Source organism: Elgaria multicarinata, chromosome 6 (genome assembly GCF_023053635.1).
Source record: "Elgaria multicarinata webbii isolate HBS135686 ecotype San Diego chromosome 6, rElgMul1.1.pri, whole genome shotgun sequence".
Lineage (NCBI taxonomy): Eukaryota > Metazoa > Chordata > Lepidosauria > Squamata > Anguidae > Elgaria > Elgaria multicarinata.
In genome coordinates, this window is record NC_086176.1 from 108,458,286 (window position 1) to 108,485,686 (window position 27,401).

The 27,401-nt window shown below is 41.6% G+C and overlaps 2 protein-coding genes across 4 annotated transcripts in view; both read left to right on the top strand.

Moving 5' to 3' along the window:
- The first annotated feature begins 113 nt into the window (after positions 1 to 113).
- Positions 114 to 8,383, top strand: C6H18orf32 (chromosome 6 C18orf32 homolog). 2 transcript variants are annotated; one of them, XM_063128705.1, is made up of 3 exons: positions 114 to 190; positions 3,845 to 4,098; positions 8,166 to 8,383. In XM_063128705.1, the coding sequence occupies exons 2-3, from the start codon at positions 3,883 to 3,885 to the stop codon at positions 8,238 to 8,240; spliced, it is 291 nt and encodes a 96-aa protein (XP_062984775.1). In that variant the 5' UTR covers positions 114 to 190; positions 3,845 to 3,882; the 3' UTR covers positions 8,241 to 8,383. The 2 variants fall into 2 exon arrangements, with proteins under 2 accessions (XP_062984775.1, XP_062984776.1); XM_063128706.1 differs by lacking the exon at positions 114 to 190 and adding an exon at positions 205 to 225.
- A 3,728-nt stretch (positions 8,384 to 12,111) lies between these two features.
- DYM (dymeclin) overlaps positions 12,112 to 27,401 on the top strand; it is a 228,634-nt gene continuing 213,344 nt past the window's right edge. Inside the window, exons 1-2 of one of the 2 annotated variants that reach the window (XM_063128261.1) lie at positions 12,112 to 12,324; positions 24,370 to 24,442. The gene's annotated coding sequence lies outside the window, so the exon portion shown is untranslated. The remainder of the gene's footprint in view (positions 12,325 to 24,369; positions 24,443 to 27,401) is intronic. The other variant, XM_063128262.1, reaches the window with a different exon arrangement.

The following is a 27,401-nucleotide window of genomic DNA, read 5'->3' on the forward strand; positions in this document are numbered from 1 at the left end:
AAAGATCTTTGATGCCCTGCCTCTAGTGTCATGGCTCCCGCAGTGAGCCACCCACTTCCTGTTGCGTCACATTGCTGCCTGCTTTCCCCATTGGAGCTGGTCGAATGACGACAGTTTTTCCTTCCTTCTCGGAAGTGGTGTTTTTCTCTCCTCTCGTCGGAGCTCAGGTAGACGTTACAGATTCGCGCAGGTAAGTGTGAGGCTGGGACTTGGATAGGTGGCCAGGTAGGCAGGTAAAGGGTTGTTATTTGGGGCTGTGCTTTCTTTTTCTCCTAGAATCATAGAATAGTAGAGTTGGAAGGGGCCTAAAAGGCCATCGAGTCCAACCCCCTGCTCAATGCAGGAATCCACCCTAAAGCATCCCTGACTGGTGGTTGTCCAGCTGCCTCTTGAAGGCCTCTAGTGTGGGAGAGCCCACAACCTCCCTAGGTAACTGATTCCATTGTCGTACTGCTCCAACAGTCAGGAAGTTTTTCCTGATGTCCAGCTGGAATCTGGCTTCCTTTAATTTGAGCCCATTATTCCGTGTCCTGCACTCTGGGAGGATCGAGAAGAGATCCTGGCCCTCCTCTGTGTGGCAACCTTTTAAGTATTTGAAAAGTGCTGTCATGTCGTCCTTCCTTCTCGGCCTCTTCATATCTCATAGAAGATGACCTAAAAACAGTTGCTCATTTCCTGATGTTATTTTTTATACTGTGTTCTCGTTAATTGGGGTGGGTGGGTGTTGCTTAAAAAAGTAAGAAAACCAAAAATATATAGTTGCATAGTATGGTATTCAATATATAGTTGTATATTGTAATTTAAATGCATCCAGACGAGAAAATGATCTATTTTAAAAAACAAAAGAGATAAGGAGGAAAAATCTAGTAATCTTGTAAGTGCCATCCCCCTTCCTAAAAATGGTGGGGAGCTTTTGATAGTAACCAGTAACTTAAAATAATTAGCTTAAGGTGCAATCCTATGCATGTTTAGACAGAAAAAGTCCTACAACCCCCAGCCGGAAGTTCTGGGAATTTTTTCCTATCTAAACACGCATTCTGGGAATTTTGGGGGGAATTTTTTTCCTATCTAAACACGCATCGGATTGCATTTTTAACTGGGTAACTTAAAATGCCTGTCTGTATGTGTTTAAACTAAGCGTTCTATGTGTCATAGATATACTTTTAGCCAATTATCTCCTTTTCTCTATAATTTACTAATTGAGGGCACAATCCTATGCATGTTTAGACAGAAAAAATCCTACAACCCGCAGCCGGAAGTTCTGGGATTTTTTTCCTATCTAAACACGCATTCTGGGAATTTTTTTCCTATCTAAACACGCATCGGATTGCACTTTTAACTGGGTAACTTAAAATGCCTGTCTGTATGTGTTTAAACTAAGCGTTCTATGTGTCATAGATATACTTTTAGCCAATTATCTCTTTTTCTCTATAGTTTACTAATTGAGGGCAAAATCCTATGCATGTTTAGACAGAGAAATGTTCTACAACTCCCAGCGTTCCCCAGCCATCTATGCTGGGAGTTGTAGGTCTTAAGGCTGTAATCCTATACCCATTTACCTGGAAGGAAGCCCCACTGAATTTAGTGGGACTTACTTTTGAGTAAACATGGGTAGGATTGATGTGTTAAGCTGCTGTCTTGGCACACTGTTGAACAAGGTGGGATTTTATTTAGTTGCCTCTTTCTCCCCTGTTTTTTTTCTGGAAAAAGAATTCAAAGCTGCTTATGAAATGAAAAATAAATTATATCTTGATAAAATGCCTGGTAAACAGGCATGGGAACTGGCTATAAATAACTGAATTCATTGCCCTAGTGCACTGTCATTGTTCTCAACAAAAATCAAACAGACATGTTGTAGTTTCTTGCAACAGCGACTTCATAACTTTTTGTCTCAAAATCCCATGAATGAAAACTGATTTAAATGTATGACAGATAAAGTATCTGGACTGGTCAGTCATTTAAGCATTGAACCAGGATTCAAAAATTAAAGAAAAAATGGCCATGTACCATCTGTAACAAAAACTGTCAGTTGTTACTATACTACTTGGAAAGGAAGCTCATTATACTTCAGACAGAACCTGATATATTTTTTAAAACTTGAATGTGATGAACCTTCCAGAAAGCTTTGATTGGCAACTATGTAATGGTGACAAATTGATGCTATGTAGTTTGAGAACTAACCTATGTTTTACTATGATTTTATTAGATTGTAAGCCTATGCGGCAGAGTCTTGCTATTTACTGTTTTACTCTGTACAGCACCATGTACATTGATGGTGCTATATAAATAAATAATAATAATAATAATAACCTAAAAAGGGACAGAACTCAGCTGATTGGTCTTCCCCCTTTTGGGGAGAGCAGCACCAGTCTCTGCCTTTTGATCCATAGTGCAGACTCTAGGAATCAACCGTAAACAATATTTTATGCCATGCCAGTGTATTACTGGGATTTAGATGGGTGTTTTTAAAGCTAGAGTTGGTAGTTCTTTAGGGGTGGGTTGCCAACTAGATTGACCAATAGTTCTGATACTGTTATACCTTTTCTCCACCTCTTTAATATCTAGAAAACCTCTTTCCACTTATTCACCATTTAATTTGTCAGCAGAAGTTTGCTTTCACAGTAGTAGGTTCTGAAATTTCTCGAAGAATATATTTCTCTGGAAATGATTTAAGAGTACCATGCATTGGACCCTGATAAATAAATACACTATGAAACTCAAAAGAGATGAAACAGTCTGTGTTTAACCTGAGTTGTTTTTAGCGGTGTGAGACATGATAGCACTCTTCAAATACTTAAAAGTATTTGTAAAAGTCACACAGAGGAGGGCCAGGATCTCTTCTCGATCCTCCCAGAGTGCAGGACACAGAATAACGGGCTCAAGTTACAGGAAGCCAGATTCCAGCTGGACGTCAGGAAAAACTTCCTGACTGTTAGAGCAGTATGACAATGGAATCAGTTACCTAGGGAGGTTGTGGGCTCTCCCACACTAGAGTCATTCAAGAGGCAGCTGGACAACCATCTGTCAGGGATGCTTTAGGGTGGATTCCTGCATTGAGCGGGGGTTGGACTCGATGGCCTTGTAGGCCCCTTCCAACTCTGCTATTCTATGATTCTATGATTGCATGGGTCCATTAATGCTTCTTCTTGGGGTAGCTAAACCATTCCGCCATTTCCCCCAGTGGATCCAGAATTCAGTTTAGGTATATTCAGTTATGCATGTTACAGCATTTGGATTTCTCAATAAAACTGCCTTTCAAAGCGCAAATTTCTAAAATACCAGTTTTTCAAGTGACTTTATTTTTTGTATTTAAGGCTGCAATCTTATACCTGCTCAAATAAGAGAAAGGTCTTATGGGACTTACATCTAAAGAAGATTGTATAATGTATATCTGTGTATATCTGTATATCTCTCCTTCATCCAGTGGTGTCGCGCAAAGGAAATTTGACTAGAATTTGAGGCCTTGTTCTGAATTACATATGTATGTATTTGAATTCCCTGTGGTTTGGTTTCAGACTTTTTCTCTACTGTTCTATATTTTCTCCTAACAAAAACGAATTGTCAGGAGAAAATAATGCAGTACTTTCTGACTTGCTGTTTTGGGCCAAATTGTGTTGATCATGCGGCTTGATCCTATACACATTGCATCCTCAAGGATTCTGGAATGAACAGGCATGGTTTTATTGATGTAACTTGATTTGTTTTGTATTTTGATCTTTCCTTATTGTATGCCTCTCAGGAAACTTTTTTGAGATATAGAGCAGTTTAATTTTTTTGTAAATAAATGGGACGCATAGACTGCTGGATGTATAAATCTGTTACTGCTTTATGTTGTTATTTTTAGCATTCCAGCACATTCCTGCCACAGGATCTGAACGAACAATGGTGTGCATTCCCTGTATAGTCATTCCAGTTCTGCTGTGGGTTTATAAAAGGTTCCTTGAACCGTATGTTTATCCCTTCGTCTCACCATTTATCAAGAGCTTGTGGCCCAAGAAAGCAGTGCAGGAAATGCCGAAGGAAGACCAAACCAGCAGCACTGAAAGTGGACGTGAGACCATGGACGAGTTCTCCACAGATGAATCCGAACTTTCTAAAGTAAGCATTAACTAAACAAGATGTGGAAAAAAAGCTCCTGTCTGAAATAAAGGACAAGCTAATCATGTTGCTTTGCTAGTGGAAAACATTTCTAGGACACTAACTGCCCTTATTCTAGTTCAACACTCATGTGATCTTAGAGCTGATAAAGCTGCTGATCTGTTTTCCGTTCTGCAGCTGTAGCCGTGCATTCCCAGGAGTGTGATTCTCTGTTCTAGAACAGTCATGGGAGGCAAAGAAACCATTCATTTTGAAGCTGATTTAGAAATATGTTGTGTTTCTACTCTCTGGTGGTTTTTTTAAACCTGGGAAGGATGGGGTATCTCCATAATAATTTCTATGGGTAGTCTGAAGTAGGGATGTGCTCCGCTTCTAATCGGACCGGAGAAGCAGGAGCGGAGCGGGGGGCTTCGCCTGCCCTTAAGGTGGAGGCGAAGAGGATTGGGGGGGCCGGCGGAGCGTGGCGAAGAGGATCGAGGTGAAGGCGGATCCTTCGCCTCGATCCGGAGCTCCGCTGGAAAGGTAAGTGGGGTTTACCGGGCCCTGCCGCTGTCCCCGTCGCCCATGCGGCGACGGCGGCAGGGCCCGGTAACCCCCCTCCCCGCCCTCCTCTCCCTTACCTGCCTCTGTCCGCAGTCCGTCGGCGTCTTCAATTGATCCCGCGGTTCCACCAGGAAGTCTGGGCCGCTTGCTCCGCCGGAAAGGTAAGTAGGGTTTACCGGGCCCTGCCGCTGTTGCCGTCGCCCATGCGGCGACGGCGGCAGGGCCCGGTAACCCCCCTCCCTGTCCTCCTCTCCCTTACCTGCCTCCGTCCGCGGTCCGTTGGCGTCTTCAATTGAGCCCGCGGTTCCACCAGGAAGCCTGGGCCGCTTGCGGCCCAGACTTCCTGGTGGAACCGCGGGCTCAATTGAAGACGCCGATGGACCGCGGATGGAGGCAGGTAAGGTCCCCCTCTCCCTTGGGGATGATGGGACTGCCTTGAGTCTGGGCGTGCGTGTGCACCCCTGGATAAGCTTTCATGGTGGAGAGTTTGAGATTTTTAACATGCAAATTGACGGAGCTATGGAAAGGGGTGTGAATGGGGTGCCCGGTTTTCATAAATTCCCCAAAAATCAGGGGATGATGGGATTGCCTTGAGTCTTGGCGTGCGTGTATATACCTCCATGAGGTGTCATGGTGCCAAACTTGAGGTTTCTAACTTTAACAGAAAAAAAGTTGTATACTTTTTTAGCTTAATGCAAGCCTATGGGGGGGGGGGGGAATGGAGCTCCGATCCGGAGCTCCGAGCGGAGCGGAGTGGACATAGGTGGAGCGGGGGCGGGGCGGAGCGGCCCGATCTGCAAATCGCGGATCTGGAAGTGAAGCGGAGCGGGGGGTCCGTGCACACCCCTAGTCTGAAGTCTTTTCTGTAATGCTCTAAACCTGTGTATGCTTACCTATGAATAAGCCCCATTCAGTGTAGTAGACTTACCTCTGAGTAAACACACATGCTTTCCTTCCTATTGAGTCATCAGACAACTATCATTGGAAACGAAGTAGGGGAGAAGGTAAATTGGGGCTAGAGAGGTAAGCACACACAGCCATTTGAAATGAAGGTGGTTGAGAGAGTTTTGCTTTCATATTCTGAATCTAATAGTAGCACTTGGGGCTTCCTCGACAGTTTCCCAACTGTTATGAATACTGAATGATGTGTATACATTACTGTTGGCAGAAATGGATTGGATGAGGGCAAACAAATTGAAGCTTAATCCAGATAAGACAGAGGTGCTCCTCGTCAGTCGAAAGGCAGATCAGGGAATAGGGATTCAGCTTGTGTTAGATGGGGTTACACTCCCCCTGAAGATGCAGGTCCGCAGCTTGGGTGTACTTCTGGATTCAGCCCTGAGCCTGGATGTCCAGGTTTTGGCGGTGGCCAGGAGTGTATTTGCATAGTTAAAGCTAGTGCACCAGCTGCGCCTGTTCCTAGAGATGTCGGGCTTGGCCATGGTGACACATGCCTTAGTTACATCCCGATTGGATTACTGTAACGTGCTTTACGTGGGGCTGCCTTTAAAGAGTGTTCGGAAACTCCAGCTGATTCAAAGAGCTGCAGCCAGATTGTTGACTGGGGCGGGTTACAGGGAGCAGACAACTCCCCTGTTAAACCAGCTCCACTGGCTTCCAGTCTGTTTCCGGGCACAATTCAAAGTGCTGGTTATGACCTATAAAGGCCTATATGCCTCGGGTCCAGGTTATTTGAAAGACCGTATTCTCCTTTATGAGCCTGCCTGTGCTTTAAGATCTTCTGGAGAAGCCCCTCTTTCAGTCCCACCATCTTCACAGGCGCGCTTGGTGGGAACATGGGAGAGGGCCTTCTCGGTGGCTGCTCTATTGCTTTGGAACTCTCTTCCCGGAGAAGCTAGGCTGGCTCCCTCCTTGATGGGCTTTCGGAAGCAGGCTAAAACTTGTTTGTTCCAGCAGGCCTTTGGAGAATAATCTGCCCCCCCCCATGTTAATGACTTATAATTTTGTTGTGTTTTTTCAATGTTTTTTTTTTCAATGTATGTTTTAAACTTTGTAAGGCCGCCTTGAGGCCCAGTACTGGGCAAAAGGCGAGATACAAATAAATATAATAAGAATAATAAGAATATTATATGGGGGAATGGTGTGGTGATGGTTGTGGGTGTTGCCTTCATGCCCTGCTTGTGGCCTTTATATTACCTCCAGTATTGGTGGTAGTTTGCCTATGTAAACCAGTCACTAGGAAACATGAACTGGAGGGTGCTGTTCCATTCATGTCATGTGGGCTTCCCACTGCGGTGTCTGGCTGGCCGCGTTGCATGCGGAAGGCCCTGGGTTCAATCCCCAGCATCTCCAGGTAGGGCTGGAAAAATCCCTGCCTGAAATTCTGGAGAGCTGCTGCCAGTCAGTGTCGACTGTACTGGTCTAGAAGGACCAAGGGTCTGACTCAGTATAAGGCAGCTTCCTCGGTCCCTGCATTCCTGTGAGTTATTTATTTATTACATTTTTATACCACCCAATAGCTGAAGCTCTCTGGGCAGTTCACAACAATTAAAACAATAAAATACCCAACAATAAAATGTCGATGAGAAAATACAATATAAAAGTTTAAAACTACAGTCTAAAAATTAAATAATCAACAGAAGGTAGCAGCACTGCAAAATTTAAAATACAATACCAGATAAAACAAACTGAAAAACTGAAATGCCTGGGATAATGAATAGGTCTTCACCTGGTGATGAAACGAGCACAATGTAGGCACCAGGCAAATCTCTATGGGAAGCTCATTCCCCGATAGGGGTGCCACAGCAGAAAAGGCTCTCTTACTAGCAGTCACCCACCTTAGGGTGGGGAAGGCTGGTTTTACATGTTCTCAGTGTTTGGCCTGCCAACCTGACAGGGCTGCAGGCAAAGTGCTTTAGGGTACACTCCTATGCATGTTTAGACCACAAAAGATCCTACAGCCCCAAACAGCATGACTGGCTGGGGAATGCTGGGAACCTTTTCTGTCTAAACATACATAGGATTGCATCCTTCAACACTCAAAAAGCACTGATTATAGCTGTAATCTGTAGTTCCAGGAACAAAGGTCCTCAAGACTGTGAGTCTGAAAGACCAGGAGATGTTCAGTTCTGTCTGTACCAAGAAAATCCCCAGAGTTGCCCCAACTCTGCTGGCATCCTGAGTTTATGGCCCCGTCTGACTTTCATAGAATCATAGAATAGCAGAGTTGGAAGGGGCCTACAAGGCCATCGAGTCCAACCTCCTGCTCAATGCAGGAATCCACCCTAAAGTATCCCCGACAGATGCTTGTCCAGCTGCCTCTTGAAGGCCTCTAGTGTGGGAGAGCCCACAACCTCACCAGGCAACTGATTCCATTGTCGTACTGCTCTAACAGTCAGGAAGTTTTTCCTGATGTCCAGCTGGAATCTGGCTTCCTTTAACTTGAGACCGTTATTCCGTGTCCTGCACTCTGGGAGGATCGAGAAGAGACTTTTTCCCATCGCTTACTCCGATGAACTGAATGTGTGATTAACAGCATTTTTTCCCTCTCCATGTGTTTTCAGACCAAAAGCAATGGCATTGCAAACGGACTTGCCGGAACTGGTCCTATGGAAATCTCCGACAAAAAGACTGATTAAATAAGCTCGTGTCGTGGGATTGTGGCTGCTATAAGAAATGAACTGATGATGCTGTTCCCAGTTGGAAATTAATGTCATTGCACTTTTATAAAAATGGAAATGTGGAATATGTATAGACACATATGTATAGGATGATTCTGCCTCCGTAACTGAAGGAAAAGAAGTTTTAATATATTGTCTTGCTCTTTTTGACATTTGTGGCCAGAAGTTGCAGTGCGGCTGAGACTGTTAGAGATTTTAGGCTTCACGTTTTATTTACACTGTTATTGTCAAGGTGGCAACTTGTTTCAAAAACTTTCTTGGAATTCTACTTTCGTAGCTAATACACTTGTCTTTGTATGCACTGTGCCTGAAAAGAGCAGCATTATAAATACTCTAAAGCTAATAATAAATGCTAGTAGCTGCCAAACCCCTGTTCCTAAATTCACCCCTGCAAAACTGTGCACTACATTGTTTGGAAGTGCCTCAGGACGTCATGAAGCAAACTTGGTGTGAGCAGATGCTACTGTTTGAAAGGGCAGCCCTCCTGATACGATAGGAGAAGAAAAATACATCCTTGCTTTTGGTGGTTTTGAGTTATTGTTTGAGGCTTGTTGCCCTTCTGATGGTCAAAAAAGGGAAAAAAGTAAAAGGAAACAAAACATAGCATTACAACTTGCGTGCAAGCTGCTATACTGCATAAACTTCAGAATAACTCCAGGTATAATCTAAAGGTTTTGCCTGTATTATAGCAAGCTGCTGTTCTTAATAAAAGGTGTTTTGTATGGGAGTGGATCCAGGTTTTTCTTCCTTCTTGAGTCTTGCAAATTGAAGAGCAGGGCATAGTGACTTCAGGCAATCCAAGGGCTTGCTTTGCAACTGCTATTTGTATATACCATAAACACAAAGGAGAAACAATAGTTCCGTATATGGCCCTGAGCTCCTTGGTGGAGGAGTGGGATAAAAATGCAATAAATAAATAAAAGAAGACAGTAGGTGGTCGTTTAAGTATCCTAGATTCAAGCCATTTACTTTTGAGTAAATATGCTTAGGATGGCTCACTGAAAGTATTTTAACTGCCATCATGACACACAAGGAAGGAGCTAATAGATTGATAGCTTTATAAGGGGAATTGGAGTCAGTTTTTTTGGGTTCTTTTTTACCTGTGGTGTTGATAAGAATTCACAACTTCAGACAGGGTTATTTTAACCATTGATTCAGGGGGAAAATGAAGGCTAGTATGGGTACACATTCTATTTTCCAATAAGGCTGAGAAAACGGAAAATATTGGGAGGATAATTTCTAATTTCACTTGATACAAATGGTAAAAAAAAACACCACAATTTTGTAGACTGGGATCATTGTCAACATTTTGTTACACCAGAACTTCATCCACAAACTGCATTTTGTGTTCCCCTTTTCTGCATATATTTGCATATGATTATATAATTCAACTACTTTTCCCTTTAGAAGAGTTGTGTTTCCAGCCAGAGGCTGTTCTGATTACGGCATTAAAAAGAAGGAGGAATTATTCATGGCTTCGTCTAATTTAATTTTCCCTTAATGTAGCCATTTCCATTAATGGAGATTTGATACGCTGAGTGGAAAGCACATAATGAATGAAGATGCTGGAACTCAGAACTAAGTAATTTACTGAATAAGATTGGCGATACATCTTAACACTTGCATCAGAACCTTTCAGACACAGCTACATCAAGCCTTCCCAAGGCATTAAAAAGCAATAAATTAAGTGCGTCTAGGTGTGATTTAGACAAAGCTAAACATACACTTAATCCTTACTCACAGAAAAACAAGAGTTAAGCCTAGAACAAGAATCTAGATTCCTATGAATGGAAACTTTTGTTCAGTACTGCATCTAACACACTGATGATTTAGAAATCAATGCTAAAAAGCCTTAGAAACACAGGAGGGTTTGCTGACAGGTGCCTCTTCCTGAGGCTTCCGGTGTTACCTTCACAGTGCAGGAAAGACCTGAGTTCCAGAGGTGCTTTCCAGCAGTCACAACATAGCACATTGATCCATGTTCATATTTATGTAATTTAAGAGCCAGGATTGCCTGCAGTTTCAAATACCATGTTACTTAACGACAAAATGGTTAATGGAATGCAGTGTTGTCAATGGGGCCAGTAAGTCTAATTGGCCCAGTTCAGAAGACACCTTAAACCATGGCTTTAACCATGGTGGTTAAGCCAGAAAGCTGGGCTGTCTTCAGAAGACACCTTAAACCACAGCGAATAAGGCTGCCTTAGTCACCATGGTTAAAGCCATGGTTTAAGGTGTCTTCTGAACACAGCTACTGGATCTCTAACTTCTCAGTAAACATGCATAGGGTCTATGGACAGTTTACTGCATTGTGTTTTATTTTTTAATGTGTATTGTTTTAATTATATTGTAAGCAGGCTTGTAGAGCTATTGGGTTAAAAGGAGATGTAAAAATATGTAAACAAACAGCTGTAGTGCAGTTAACTTGTAGACTCGAGAAGAACCAGTTACTGCTTGGGCAGTTGATGGTGGATCCCCCACCCACCCCATCAAGTTGCTTAAAACAACAGAAGCATATTTCAGTGACATACTAGTCATGTTATTCTGTTGTAGCAAAATAAAGAATTAAATAAGAGTTCTGTGGCATCTTAAAAACTAACATTTTTTTTCTAGAGTATTCACACATAGTAAGCATATAATCGTATGCATATGTAGACAGAAAAAAAGTCTTAAAATTCCCAGCGTTGTAGGACCCTTTTCTGACTAAACATCCATAGGATTGTGCCCCAAGCAAGTCAAGGAATTTCTGAATTCTAGCCAATGTGGTGTAGTGGTTAGTGTTGGGCTGGGACTGGGTGACTTAGGGCCAGTCTCTGACTCTCAGCCTGACCTACCTCACAAGGCTGTTGTGAGGATAAAATGGAGAGGAGGATCATGCAAGCTGTCTTGGGTTCCTTGCAGGAGGAAGAAAAGGTGGGATATATAAATGTAATAAATAAAATGAATATAGTATCAGCTCTTTGTAACTTTTAAAAATATAATGTGAATGAGACTAGGCAGCAGAATGAGCTGATAAAAGCTGTGGATACATTTTTTGAATGCCACCTCCAACTCCCTGCCAATGGAAAACTAGTACATCAAGGAGTGAGTTGAGCTAGAGATTTTCTTCCTAATGTACTCGCTTTTTTAAAAAAATCCTCACTTGCAGGGAGGTGTTTTTTTAAGGAGATAATTAAAAAAAAAACCATGGCACTCCTCAACTGTAGTCTGAGGCGGTATAGCCGACTTCCATCATCATCATCCAAATATCAGGCTGTAGGGTGACCATATGAAAAGGAGGACAGGGCTCCTGTATCTTTAACAGTTGCATACAAAAGGGAATTTCAGCAGGTGTCATTTGAATGCATGCAGCACCTGGTGAAATTCCCTCTTCATCACAACAGTTAAAGGTACAGGAGCTATACTAGAGTGACCAGATTTAAAAGAGGACAGGGCACCTGCAGGTTTCACTGTTGTGATGAAGAGGAAATTTCACCAGGTTCCCCATATATACAAATGACACCTGCTGAAATTTCCCTTTTCAATACAACTGTTAAAGATACAGGAGCCCCGTCCTCCTTTTCATAGGGTCACCCTATATCAGGGGTACAAAAACGAAACGCCTGTTCCTCCCCTTCTACTGACTGAACAGGTCTAGGCTCGGAGGACTACATTTCCCGGCATGCTCTTCAGGTGGGCAAGGAAAGCGTTCGCTTGCTCGCTGCTGAGTGGGTGGCAAGGGGGAGGTGTCGGGCGGGGAGGGGAAAGAGTGGATTGGCACGTGACCTCAGGCCCCGCCCTCCCAGAGATGATGGTGTCGGTAGTGGGGAGGGGGGAAGTTGTGACGACGTGGAAAGATGGAGACCGTTGGAGGGAGGGAGTGACTGACTGGCTGAAGGCGCGCGAGTCCCTGAGGAGGGAAGGCGGGGACGCGCACGCAGAGGAGCGAACTAGGGAGTCGCGAGTGCGCGCGGCAGCTCCCTGAGGAGATCCCGCGGGGCGCGGGTTGTCCACGAAGGGAGGGTGCCGCCGGTTTCCTCTTCCTCCTGGGAGCCGGAGCCGGGTGAGTCACTGCCCCACTCCTTCCCCCACACTTTCGCGCCGCCCCAGAGGCTGCTGAGCATCTCTCTGGCCGTGAATAGAAGAGGAGGAGGAGGAGGAGGAGGAGGAGGGGTGAGGGAGTAGATCCGTGTGTCGCAGAGGGACTTGGCTGTGAGGGGAAGCTACGGGGATGGATGGGCAGGGGGTGCTGAGGGAGGAGAGGGGCTCGTGGCAACCGTGGCAGTCGGGAGTTGGGGGCAGAGGGGGTCAGGGGAGGTCAGGACTTGGAGATGCAGACTCACGGCGGAGATATTGTAGTATGACAGTGTCCCCATATGAAAGATAGAAAGGCTAAGAACAGAGTATTTTAAATATCTATCTATATCTATCTATCTATCTATCTATCTATCTATCTATCTATACACACACGTTTCGGCTTCTGGGCAGGAAAGGGCACCTAAAATAATCAAGGGGCTGGAGCATCCAGCCCCTTGATTAAGGGAGACGTGACAGAGGTGTGCAAAATTATGCATGGTGTGGAGAACGTGGCTAGGGAGACATTTTTCTCCCCCTCTCAAAATGCTAGAACCCGAGGTCATCCTGTGTAGCTGATTGTGGGAGATTCAGGACAGATCGAAGGAAGTTCTTCACACAGTGCATAGTTAAATTATGGAACTCACTACCACAAGATGTAGTGATGGCCACCCATTTAAATGGGTGGTTGGATAAATTCCTGGAGGCAAAGGCTATCAGTGGCTACTAGCCCTAATGGTTGTGCGCCATCTCCAGTATTCAAGGCAGTAAGCCTGTGTGTGCACCAGTTGCTGAGGAACATGGGTGGGAGGGTGCTGTTGCACCATGTCCTGCTTGTTCATCCCTGGCCGATGGCTGGTTGGCCACTGTGTGAACAGAGTGCTGGACGAGATGGACCGTTGGTCTGATCCAGCATGACTCTTCTTATGTTCTTATACTCATGGGGAGATATTGTAGTATGCCAGTGTCCCCATATGAAAGATAGAAAGGCTAAGAACAGAGTATTTTATATATATATATATATATATATATATATATATTGCTAAACGTTTTGGCTTCTTGCCCTCAATGGCAGAAAAGGGCAGCTAAAATGATCAAGGGGCTGGAGCATCTCCCTTATGAGGGAATGTTACAACAGATGGGATTGCTTAGCTTGGAGAAAAAGGCAAACAAGGGGAGAGGTGTACAAAATTATGCATGGAGTGGAGAATGTCCACAGGGAGACATTTTTCTCCCATCTCTCATAATACTAGAACCTGGGGTCAACCCAGGAAGCTCACTGGTGGGAGCTTCAGGACAGAGAAAAAGAAGTACCCATCCACAAAGTGCACATTCAGAAAGATGGAATTCGCTACCGCAGGATGTAGCGATGACCACCAAGTTGGATGGCTTCAAAAGGGGATTGGACAAATTCATAGAGGAGAGGGCTATCAGTGGCTACTAGCCTTGATGGCTATATGCTAACTCCAGTTTCAGAGGCAATATACCTATGTACATGAGTTGCTCAGGAACATGGGTGGCATGGTGCTCTTGCATTTGTGTCCTGCTTGTGAGTTTCTTATGGGCAGCTGGTTGGCCTCTGTGTGAACAGAATGCTGGACTAGATGGACCCTTGCTCTGATCCAGCAGGGCTTTTCTTATGTTGTTTTGTAAGTCAAAATGTTTAGCTCAAATATTTTGCTTTAAATAATGTGTTCTTAGTCTTTTATCCTTCTTATTATCCTGGATCGAGGCGGGGAACAGCATTAAATATACATTCAATACAATATAATACAATATAACATATTTTACCTTAAGACTGACTGCATCCATAGTGGATCCAGAGCCTCCTTGTTACTTTGCTGTTGTGCCTCTTTGCATCTGCTTCTCTCTCTCTCTCTCTCTCTCTCTCTCTCTCTTTCTCATACACACACACACACTTTGTAGCATGCACAGTGTTTGACATATTGGTACTCTGAGCCCTTTGCAATCCTGTGCAGGCTTATTTGGAGGCAAGACCCACCTGTGTGCAGGATTGTATACTTAGTGATTTACTAGGGCATGGTTCAATTCATGCTAGGAAAAAGAAGCTTAAAACATTTCTGTGAATTGGCCCTCAGTTTTGTCAGGTGTTTCTTCAGTTATGCACAGAAATTTCTATTTGAACAGATCCAGTGTGAACTTTGCTGCAACAATACTATTAATTATAACATATGTCATGAAGCCAGTCCCTGGTATGTTTATATATGTTTGTTTTATCAATTTTTTATTGTAAGCGTCAACAAAACAAACAAAAACAAAAAGTGAAATAAAAATAAAAAGCATGTGTAACTACATACTTTAAAGGCCTCAGTATCAAATATTACAATTTTCTAAATAAAAAAGGAAATAAGAGTAAATTACACATGAACTTTTGTAAAGGCAGACGAAATATCCAAATATAAGTCCATTCGGCACCTATATACCACTCTTTCAGATGTTGCAAGTGTTTGTTGATAGGTCTTCAATCCGTTCTGTTATAGGTGGTGAGCTTTTATCTTTCCAATGTTGGAGTGTCAGTCTTTTAGCAGTCAAGAGTGCATGAAAAATCCATTTACACTGGCCATGTGTTAAATTCCAAGTAGCAGGTACATAATTTAAGAGAACATGTACATCAGAAAATATTTGTGTAGAAAAGAAAACAGTGTAACCATTTTTAAGTTTCCCATTTCCTTATTCACAAGCATGTGTGAAAATGAAATACGGTAAATTGGACCTCTGAAGCATTATAAAGGCTGAGGTGTACATGGTGCCAGAAAATGGAAATTCTAGACCAAAATAACCCAAGTTCCAGGCCAAGAATAGATTGTGATCTGTGTAAACCTCACAAATCAAGCAAATTTATATAGTATTTCCTGACTTTACAATTTTGCTATGTTTCTGTTAATAATGGGATGGGGCAAGAATTATGCAGTTAACTAAAGTTCTTTACCAACGGTCCTCTCTGGGTCCTGTGCCCTGGGTGTTTTCTGAAGTTTTGCTAGCATAGGCTTAAAAACATGGGGAACCTTCATAGCCTTACAGGGGAAAAGCTTGCTTATAAAAGCAGGAGCTGTAGTGCTCTAGATACCAAATTAGGTAGACTGTAACAAAATCCATACAAGCTGCACAGAGAGACATTGAGTTATGACCGCTTAGCACTGGTTTCCAATTAGTTTCTAGGCTCAATTTAAAGTGATGATTTTTATCTTTTAAAGTACTTCATGTGACAGGTGGCTCCAAGGGAAAAGCCTAAGTTGGTGGTGGCATCATGGCTGACCAGGCCCTTACCTTGATATCATTTTGGTGTCAGACAAATATCTTTCCGAAAGCTTCGTAATCTTTGTCCATTGCTATTATGCTGATCAGTATTTTATTTATTGCTGCTGATTGCTTTTATACTGCTTTTTATATTGTGTTTTAATGTTTTTGCTTTAATTTATTTTAATATGTTCTTATTTGTTTGTAACTCATTCTAGGACCCTGCTCAAATTTGAGTATAAAACCCATTAAAAAAAAAATCTGTGAGCATAAAATTTTGTGTCTGTGTGTCCATATATTACTCCATACTTGGGAGAATGAGGTTGATTTGCCATCCATGTTCCTGCTATCTATTCTATAATCTGTCTGGAGTAAGGTCACATAAGGGCACTGGGCTGAAATTACTTTGAATATAAAATGATATCTGAGTGTAATTTAATACCTTTTTTGCATGTGACATCCATGAAACAGAAATTTTCCTCTTAAAAGAATTCTTATGAACTGCTTAAAAATAGCACCATATTTTGAATTACTTATCTCATCCTTCACCAGGTGTGCTGATGTGAAGGGAGATGGGTGTAGAAGTATTAACCACTTATAATTCCTTAGCATTGCTGTGCATCTGAGTAATATCTACTTGTTTCCATGGTTCCCTTGGGTTTGTGAACTGTGTTCTTGCTATCTCTTTTACACCTGCTTTCCAGAACAGCCGTACCAGTGAGAACAAATTTTTAAAAATTGATACGTTCAGTGATTTCTAAAAGTGAACCATTTCAGACAATGCTATTTCAGAACTTCTATTGCCCATAGTGACTTGATAAAACAGAAGGTTCAGAAATCATCAGAAATGTCTGGATGGGTTTACTATAAAAGTTTGGCCATGGAACTAGGTCTTGACATTGAGCCAGCCAGACTCTTGTCAGCCTAACCAGCCTCAGAGAGTGGTTGTTATAAGGATAAAATGTAGAGTATATCCCACCATATACACTACCCTTTGGCTTTGGGATGTAGATGTAGATTATAAAAATGTGATAAATTATTATAAATAATGAGAGAGGAAGAGAGTATTCCATACAGTTTTTCCATATCCTTAGCTTTAATTCTCAGTGCTGCTGTGGTAGAGTTCCAAGTATGGTAGTAGAGATTGAGGTGGTTCGAACAACCCTATAGCTTTAAAGTGTAGGAGCTGAGAGCTGGTTTTTATGTTGTTTAACCCATATAAAAAGCCTCTGGAAGACATGGAGTTCAATGCAAAGGACATGTGGTGCTATTTTGTGGACATTGCACACATTGGGACCTGTGTATATAGAATCATAGAATAGCAGAGTTGGAAGGGGCCTACAAGGCCATCGAGCCCAACCTCCTGCTAAATGCAGAAATCCACCCTGGAAATCCACTAACAGTCAGGAAGTTTTTCCTGATGTCCAGCTGGAATCTGGCTTCCTTTAACTTGAGCCCGTTATTCCGTGTCCTGCACTCTGGGAGGATCGAGAAGAGATCTTGGCCCTCCTCTGTGTGACAACCTTTTAAGTATTTGAAGACTGCTATCATGTCTCCCCTCAATCTTCTCTTCTCCAGGCTAAACATGCCCAGTTCTTTCAGTCTCTCTTCATAGGGCTTTGTTTCCAGACCCCTGATCATCCTGGTTGCCCTCCTCTGAACACGCTCCAGCTTGTCTGCGTCCTCCTTGAATTGTGGAGCCCAGAACTGGACGCAATACTCTAGATGAGGCCTAACCAGGGCCGAATAGAGAGGAACCAGTACCTGGTTTTTGTACAGCTTGTAGATCAGATAAATAATAACTAAACTGGCCTGCTGGGCTAGAAATGGTGCATACTGGGGTGTACAATCACTTCAAGCTGTATTCATCTGTGGCTTGGTCTTTCCTTTCTGCTGGGTGCTTGTGTTGAGATTCTGTACATGAGTTCATATCTGTTTCTTTCACCATATTTACTATGACCACTAGTGTTCACAGCATTTCTTCTGAATCCTGAGAGATCTTGGTCAGTTGGCTGTTTTGCAATGGCAGTCTCTTTCTCCAGTAGGCTGTAGAATAAAATTTATAAAAGCTATTTTCAATTTGGGAGTGCTTCCTAAAATTATCCTGAATAATGATCATAACACACTTAAAGTCATTTGTGGCGTTGGCATCTGTGCCTTCTCTAGTATTGTAGTTTTCATAGGGACATCTGTGTTTCTAGTTGTTTCCCTCCCCGATATTAACTTATTGTATACATTCCCAGCAGGGAAAGGAAACAGTTTATTTTATGTTAAATACCCTTTTCCTGAACTTTTATATAAACATTTTAAATACTCCATATCCTGTCCTGGGTCATAAAATACCTAGAAGTGTACTATTGAAGTGTATGGTGAACATGCAGTCCTATGCCATTATTACTATTTATTTCACAATTTCTGTTCAGGCTCTCAGTAGCCTTGTAGCTTATATGTTTCCATTGTAACTCTTAGTGTTCTGAATAAGTTATTCATCTAGCCTGGTTGAATAGCAGAACTTATTTATTTATTGTTTTTCTATACCACCCAATAGCTGAAGCTCTCTGGGCAGTTCATAAAAATTAAAACCATGAAGACTATTCAAAGTATAAAACAAACAACAGTATAAAAACACAGTATAAAAGTACAGGGAAGATTTGATGGTGTATATTACTCTTGACTCAAAGGCTAAATATGCTATAGTGATCATGAGTCTCTGTGGTTGTGGAAGGCCTTCTAATAAATATTAACTTGTTCCATTCCTTTAGCCTTGTTACTGGAGGAAGAAGTTATTTGACTTTACTCTCCCTTTTATTGTTGGGAGAAAAACTGGAAGTAGTGACTGTGCTTTGTAAAGCTGGCCTTACTGATTTTAATTAATTAATTAATTAACAATACTTATGAATTGCTTATATTAGATAATTTTCTAAGCGATGTACAAAAACAGTCTTCATACAGAGAACAAGATTACCTTCCTGGGAATGCCTGTTGGAAAAGTTATGTTCTCAGTAGGTGCCAAAAACCTGGAATAGTTGCCACCTGCCTAACTTGTTGGCAGTTCCAAAAAGTGAGCACTACAATACAAAATTTATTATTTTATTTATTTATTTTATTACATTTATATACCGCCCCACAGCCAAAGCTCTCTGGGCAGTTTACAACAAAAGGCCCTATTCTGAATCATGATTGATCAAATCTCTGAAGTCTTGGGTACCATCTTTTGATGAACACAGTAATCAAGCAGGCTGGTGGGGGATCAGGCTATCTCTGATGTAGATCCCAGAATCTAACAAGTTTGGGACAACCTGCACAGTTTTTGCCAATTCTTTCCAGCATTTTAGAGACTACTTCTTCAAGCCCTCTTTGCTCCCCTTAGTATGGCTAAGCCAATGGAACCATTCAAAATTTATTTGGATGTGGGATCTTCCAGTGCCCCAATTTCCTTCTCTGTGGTGAGGGGAACAAATGCACAATTCTAAGGGCCCACTTCCTACTTGCTGCAGGTAAAATGTGTGTGTGTGTGGGCAGCCCCCAAATATCTGTTCTGAAAATCCTTTATGTAGTCCCTGTGACTAGTTTTGAGGGATACTGTGTATGCGTTCATGCAGCTTGCCAGCCAAAATATTCTGGAAAATTTCTTTATACAGCAACCTGAGTAGATAACCATTCTAGGAGAATGACATGGACCAATTGCAGGAATTATTGCGATGCTTCTATGTGGCACTTCTTATTTCAGAATGGTTTATTCCGAAGCAGAACTCTGCATTTTCTCCCAACAACCATCTAAGCAGTCCCCATAAGGAAAATTTACGGTAGCCAAAGCTTTAAACCGCTCTGTTTTTACCTTGATATGTTGAATATCAGCTTTGGATTTTTTTACGTGTTCAACTGATAGGCATTTATTTGCTGTCACTGCTAGGATTCAGGTGCTCAGAGGATTCCAACACTTTCGAAGCCTTAGGAATTTAAGGAATGCACAGAAAAGAATATGTGTGGTGGAGAAGCCACAGCTGGTAAAAGAAAAAAGAAAAAAAACCTTCTGTGCAACTCTTAAAGATACATATACAAACCAGGCAACTATATGCATGGAAGTTAGTTGGCTGATATGGCATGAACTTTGCCATGTAAATTGAACAAGGCTTTGTTAGAATCACAGTGGATGTGGTGCTTGCATTGGTCATGAGAAGGAAAGCTAAAAATAGTATGCCTGAATTGGCCTTTTCCACTACTGATTGATTTCTTATTCCAAATAGGATTTGTAGTTTCTTCTATTAGGATATTAGCATTTTGGAAGACATTTCACGTTGTGTATTTTATTTAAATTTCTTTCCCCTCTCTTTCTGTTTATTCAAGGCAGGTTGCAGTGTATCCTTAATATTATCCCTTGTGAGGGTAGATCAAGCAGTGACATAATGGCTTGTTTAAATTTTCTAGTGAGTTGTATCAGTGAGCCAGGTCTCTCATGGCCAAACCACTGACTCAGTCAAATGCATTGAGGCCCTCACTCCTCTTTTTCCTGCTTCTCAGAAGGAGAAAGTAACAAAGAGCCTTTTTGTTCTTGCTTTACAAATGCAAAATGGGGCAAGGAGCATTTAATGTGGTTCAGATTAGATTTAAGGTATGCTATAAGTTTTCATACTGTGTCTCAGGGAATCCTGGAGTTTTTCACAAGCTTATTGGAGATTCCTCAGTGAGATGATCAGTACTGAAGGACAAGCTTCTGTGGTGGTGGACAGGCTGACTTTCAGCCTTCTTCTGTGATGTGCAACCTTGGAAGGGTGGAAGCTCATTGCAAGCAGATGCAATAGCTGTGCACTTTATGAACTGTATCCCTGAATTGCCATTTCTGAATAGCTCTGCTCCAGAGCTGCCATCTTGTAGTTGGTTTTACTTGAACGTTGGAGCTTTTATATATATATAATATTTCATGTAAACTTGAAGTTTATGCATCCCATATGTAGCGGATAGTGTGTTGCATTTGGACTGGGGAAACCTAGGTTCAGATTCTGCTTGGCTGTGAAGTTCATTGAGAAGCCTTGGCCCAGTGTGTATGTCAGTATATCTAACCTAATTCACAGAATTTTAGGATAAAATGGGGCGGGGGGAACCCACTGTGTGCCACCTTGATGTCCTTGTAAGAATGGTAGTATATACAAATACAATGATAATAAGAAAAATGTTCTACAATTTCAGTTGATGGAGAAAGCAGAATAGTTTTTTGGGGGATTGGGTGTTCTATAACCATCTGTCACCAGATTTCCTTACAAATGATTTTTTTTCATGTAGCAGATGTCAAATACTTTTTTTGCTGCCAGGCTCGCTGTTGCTCAATCTGCTTTACATTTTTTAAATATAGTATATATATATCCGCTTTTTTCTATATATCAACACTGTATGTCCTGATTCAGGATTTCAGGTCTGCATGGTCAGACGTACTGGTCTGGTGAAATCTATACATATCAAGTGATCAAGTCAAATCAGAGAGTACACATGTATAAAATTGCATGGTAACATTAGCAAGAAATGGAACCCAAGGTGAAGCACTGCAGCCAAGAACAGGTGTGGTTCTTAGCTGGGTTCCCAAGAGGCAAGGAACTAATTGATCTCCCGCCCCACCAGTGCCCCTGAGTGAATCTCTTTTCTTATTCCCAGTTGCCCCATGAGGAAAGTAAAGTGCTGCATTCAGGGATACTGTAGAGATAAGGTCCCAGCTTCAATCCCATCTCCATTTAGAAGGGTTTCAACAGGACCAGGGAAGACCTCCCCATGACGTCTTGGCAGGCCACTACTAGCCAGAGTAGAAGGAACAATAGGCAAATTCTCATCATCATATATTCTCTGACACTGGGTGGCCTCACCCTGAGTGACAGGGATACCACAGGTGGATGTCAGCCGCAGGGGTCCTTACAATATAAAAGCCCCCTCTCATTCTGTATACACATCGTGATGACAGGCATTTTGCTCTCAACTCTAAAAGGTACTGTAACGTGATTGCCAATGCCTGTGGCAAAAATCCCAGTCCGTGTGTTTTTTGTAAACTTCTTTTCTTTTTTTTCTAGTTTTTCTGGCTGTACTCACCCTTTCTGTTCTGGGTTCTCATACTGTTTATCATGCCAAGCTCATGCAGAGAGACAACAGTCTTTATTTTTTGGGGAGCTCCACTATCTTGGCTTCTCTGGTAACCTCTCCCACAGGAAGGTTAGAGGCTTCACAGTGAGACTGCAATCTTGGGTATTATCGGCTGTGTTCTAGGCAGCAAGTGGTGGCTCATCAATCCCTTGCACCCCATTTCCTACTAGCCTTCAAGGTCTCTGGGTTTTGAGGAGGGGGTTATTGGTGCCAAAATATTTCATAGATCTGTTGGAAAAGTTGTTATACCCAGAGGGCATGTCAAGAGGGATTTACTTAGGTTTGACATTAATGACTTTTTGGCCGTGGATGAGAAGTTTACCATTGGTTGTAACTTGTCTCTCTGGCTTGGTAGAGATGACTGTGATCAGACAGATGACAGTGAGCAGAAAGCAAATAAGAATGAAGTTTTGCGATAGCCTGATTCTAACTTGCACCGTTTTATGGGTGAACGTCAACACGATCTTGTTAAAGTTTTACAAGGCTGAGTTCCGTTTCTGCTGTAGAGTGTTTCCAACTTTATTCTTAATGTCACAGTAGCTTGCAGAGTAGTATTACATAAAGTATTACAAAATATTGAACCTAAAGATATAGGTAGTCTAGTGGCCTGGGGAAATAAAAAATATATGGAATCTAGAAAGACAGAGGACAGTTTTTCAGTTAACAGAGATGTATAAGATTACTTGAACATTTAATTACTTGAACATCTTACTTGAACATGTTTACTTCTATAATGCCAGATCCAAAGGATGAAGCCCTTAGAATATCCAAGTAGGCAGCAGCTCAAGTACTTTAAATAAAGAACAAAAACTACCCATCACCCTGGATTAAAATTTAAGTGAAAATATGGAAACTTTTCATTCTGAAACTTGGCCCTTTAAACTTTTAAATATTCTGTGAAGCAATTAATTAAAGTAGCAAGGGCCATGTTCGCAAACCTGCAAAAATGTAGTCCCAGTTCAAGATCTTTAAAATAAAAGCAAACAAGAGTCTTGTGGCTTTTCAATTGCTAACAACTTTATTAGCGGATAAGCTTTTGTGAACTGCAGTCCACATCATCAGATACATGAAGCATTATCCAGTGTTGCAGGTATATGTATATATGTGTGTGTGTCACAAACATGCACGCACACACACACACACACACACACACACGATTGTGGAGGGGTGTAAACTGTAAGGTCAAAGGGAAATACAAAAAGCACTGACAGTGACAATCACATCAACAGTGGCTGTCCACAAAATTGGTGTTTGTTGAGAACACAAACATAATTTCGGAGGAGTTTGGATATGCAGACTTCCTGAACATGTGCATCGTGAGCTATCTATGTATTACATTGGCTCAGGGATTCATTTTGGTTTTGGAAGCATGGCATGGAAAATTGCCAAGAATGTCATTATGGCTCTGGACAGCCACAGAGCAATATTATGTACATGCTTCTTCCATTGATAAAAATAAAAGGGAGTTCTCTGTGACTTATGGAAACATGTTAAATGTCTGCCTTATTGCCATGCCCATCACCCCATAAAGGAACCCACAAGGGTACCTTTGAGTTGGCCAATTGGGAACTTTGGCGGGAACTTTGGCCTAATCCTGAAGCATTCCCATTCCCTAGACAGGTCAACAGGTTCACATACCACCTGGATGATATTGACAATATCTGTTCTGAATACCAGTCACTAATTCTTTTCTGCTGTACTGCTATGGCCTGAGTAGCCAGTCAGAGGCAAGAAACTCCCCGAGCTTACTTTTCATTCCCTACAGCCAACTTATTGTTGCCTTTGTTCTGACCCATCCTTGGTCCAGGCTCAGCCATCAAACCTTTTGAACCCTGTAACTGCTCTGGAGTTTGAGCAGTAGTTCATTCTTTCAGTTTGGCCAGACTTCACGCTGAGGGTCTCAGGGTCTGATTGGCTTTACCTATAGTTCCTTGGGATCTTTTCTTAACATCCTTCACATGATTCCTCACTCCACTCTAGTGCCTATTCCATGTTTCCAAGGCCAAAATTCCCACTTCCTTGCTTCGTTTACAATATATGTCTTGTATATCCAGATAGAGAAGTATTACAGAGCTGAACAAAGACCTGGTTAGAGGCAACCAATTAATACTCATGTTTTACATATGACGACCCCTGAGGCTGAGAGAGAAGTGATTAGCACAAGGTCCATTTTATTTTTTGCAATTTTACTTGCTATTGTCAAAATGCTGGGAGTTGAAAACACTTGCTGATTTAATATAGATCACCCAAAGATGCACCACTACATCCCAGTCGACTTTCTGTCCACCCTGATAACGAAATGTAAGTAAATGGGGGAAATTAGAAGTAGGGTAGTATGGTCCTGTAGTATGAGAAAAGCTCAAACACTGCAGTAAATATGATTCTTAAATAGTCTTCTAGTGGTCCTTCCTAACTGCTCAGGGAAAGTTCTTTGACACTTGCATATCAGCGGCTTGATTGTGATGTTTGTATTAGCATCAAAGGGCCATGAAGCAGGATGCACTAGTGAATAAAGAAAGGTTACTCATTAACTTCCTAGTAATTCTAGATGTTCCATGAGGACTGATTCTCTATGCATAGTCTGTTATGAGAAAACCATGAAAACTTGGTATTGCTGCTTGATTAACTTCATATTTATAAATCTGTCTTGCAGTTTTTGCAGTAGTCGTTGTGTCCTCCCGTAAAGGAAGTCTGAAATTCAATCAGCAGAACAGTGTGCACTAAAGGTAAGAAACTATTTTGGCACATAAAAACTTTTAATGTTGTTGAAATGTAGCTTTTAGCAGAGACTTCACATGTACACCTTATGGAATGTAGCAATAAAAGGGAAGTATGTGGGTACTAACTGTCTGCTTCTGTTGACAAACCGAGGAGCGTCTACGAGGAAGTGAATGAGATTGCAAGTACTTTGCTCGTTCAGGACAATGCATATTTTACACACAATGGTGTGACTTTTAGACTGCAAGGTGGCATTCCAAGGGTGGGCAAGTGACTCTCTAAAACTTGCTCGCTCCCTTCTGTTCCCTCATCAAGTTTTATGATTGCCTGGGAAGAATGAGTTTTGGATTGTTATTTTTCCTGGGGATAAATGGAAAAATAAAATTTAAGATTGTAGATTTATATAGATGTTAATATTAATAGTGGCACAATGGTATGGGATAAATGTCCAGCAAATGTAAACTGAGTAACTTCAAGTTTTGGATATATTAATCCAAAATTAACAAGTAAGCTTGCTCTTCTACATTGAGAAATGGTATTCTGCCATGGAACGTTGCATGGCCATCCAGGTATGAACTAATAATTATAAAGTAATATTAATATTTTACTGGAGTCCTCTAGCATTGGTTGCTATTTGCTTTTTGTTTTAACTTTGAGGCTTTGGCTTTTATTACAAAATCTGGAACATATGTTACATATGTTTAGGGAAAATATTAGAATGAGAAACCAAAATGTATGTGTGCTACTTAAAAGTATTAAATGCTATTGTTACACTTAACTTAAATTGCAGATTGAAATGCTAAGTATTAACAGTCATTTTTGCCTTTGCAGTTGCGACTACTCTGATATGTAGGTTAGTGTTGCTCACATTTTACAGATGAGGAGCATAGGTTAAGAGAGGGTGACTTTCCCAAGACAACACAATGGCTCAATTCTTATGTCACAACAGGCTTTGGCTTGTCTCTCTCCTGATAAGCCAGAGAAAGAACCCAGGGATTATTGTTGGGTTGTTGTTTTTTTGTCTTCTTGGGAAAGAGACAAGCCACAGTTCCTGGTTTCGATGTAGTTCTAAACAAACCACGGACAGAATGTCTGTGGATTGTTTAGCCATGCGACTGGTCAGGCTCATTCACGATAACTCACAGTTTTAAAAAAATGTGCAAGCAGACCCTCTGAATTCATGTAGAAATGGGATTAAAGTAGAGCTACAAATTCCTGCCAAGCCAAGTCATTGGCACTTGTAGAGCCTGGTGAATCAGTAGGTGGAGCCCACAAAAGAGAGAGTATTCATTCTCTCACTCACAGACAAACCTGCAGCAGGCAAAAGTTGCCACCTCTTTGCATTACAATGGAGCTCTTTAGCTATGAATACAGATATTCTGCATTGTTTAGGGTTTATTTATTTATTACAGTTCTATACGTTTCTTGTGTTGTTGAAAATCTACTTGGGGTCCTGGAAATTTTATTCCATGTAAAATGTATGACAGTGTTGGAATTTACTGTGTTTTTAATCCACCCATTAATAAATTTCCTCTGGGCGGATTACAAATCTAAATGATTAAAAACACAATACAAAACAACAGCAACAAAAACTACAGGAGGACAAAAAGCTATTTTGGGCAGAAAATCCATTTGACAAGTTTTGTAGGATTGTGTATGTGTGTGTTTCCACCCATTTCATCCTCTCAAGAATCTCGATATTTAAAATAAAAATAAAAATGCAAGAAGCGTCTCTTAGTCTGCGGAAGTGTGTAGGCTCATTTAGTTAAGTGTCTGTGCATCTCTGAGGTATGGATTCTTGACTGATGGGTAAAGAGGTTAATTGTATGATCTCCATCTGTCTCCGTTTTAATCCACACATCTCCTAAATCCCAATTAAATTTGACAAGTTTTTGCTCTCTTCCTATAGATTAAAGTATTTATAATTGACAGCCAAGAATTTGAGCTGCTTCCTTCTATGTACAGAACTATTACAAAAGTGCTAGTGAAAAGGTAGCACATTTGATTCTGCCAGCATAAAGCTAACTTCATTTGACATGAGCCATATCTATATATGTCTACAGGGAAGTAAGACCCTAGAGGTAGTATCCTGTTGTGCCTTTGGGACCCATCACTCATGTAATGGAGCTTTGGTACTTCAAAAAGTAACCTGAAGCGAGTAGAAACACTTCATTTCAGAACAGGGCTGATCAGTGGAGCTTGCAGAAGGGAACTTCTCTGGCTTGTTTTGATCTAGAAACGAGCATTTCTGGGGTTGTTTTTAGAAGCATGAAAGCCTTGTTGAGCAAGTGGTGAGTCCCGCGGGCGCAGCAGAGCCGCCCCATTGGATAGAGCCCATAGAGTTCAACAGGGCATATTTCCAGGTAAATGTTTATAAGAGTGCAGCCTAAGTTAGAGTTGAGGATCCCATGAATTCTGTGTGCAAAAAGTTCTGCATGCTTGAAGGCTTGTGTGTCTCAAACAGCAGCTCCCATCTTATGAAATGGAAAGGGCCTTCAATAAGATGCTTCCAGCATGGCCAGGGGTTCTGTTTTTTCTTTGAACAGCAATAAAACGTTTCACCAGCCATGTGCAGGCCCAGAGGCAGGCCTAAAGTAGTTCTTTGGATCACAGCCATAATACAAGGTACCAGTTTGGTAGTCAGTGAGCTACTCACTTTCCAAAGCATCTGTTGTATTCACATAGCCAGGATTCCTTGCTTACTATGAGAAACTGAATGATCATGTGCACTACTTCACAAAATATGTAACATAATATTGTATAGTTGGTACAACACAAACTTAAATGTGATAGGTTAGGAAAGATGATATTTTAATACTTGTTAAATGTTTAAATTTCCTATGTTTTCCTTAAATTGCAACATGGTGTTCTTTAGTTTATCCATACTGGGGTATCCATACTGGGGGTGCACAACTTTTTCTGCCCTGAGGGTCACATGTGATGCTGGCTCAGGGGCCATACATATGT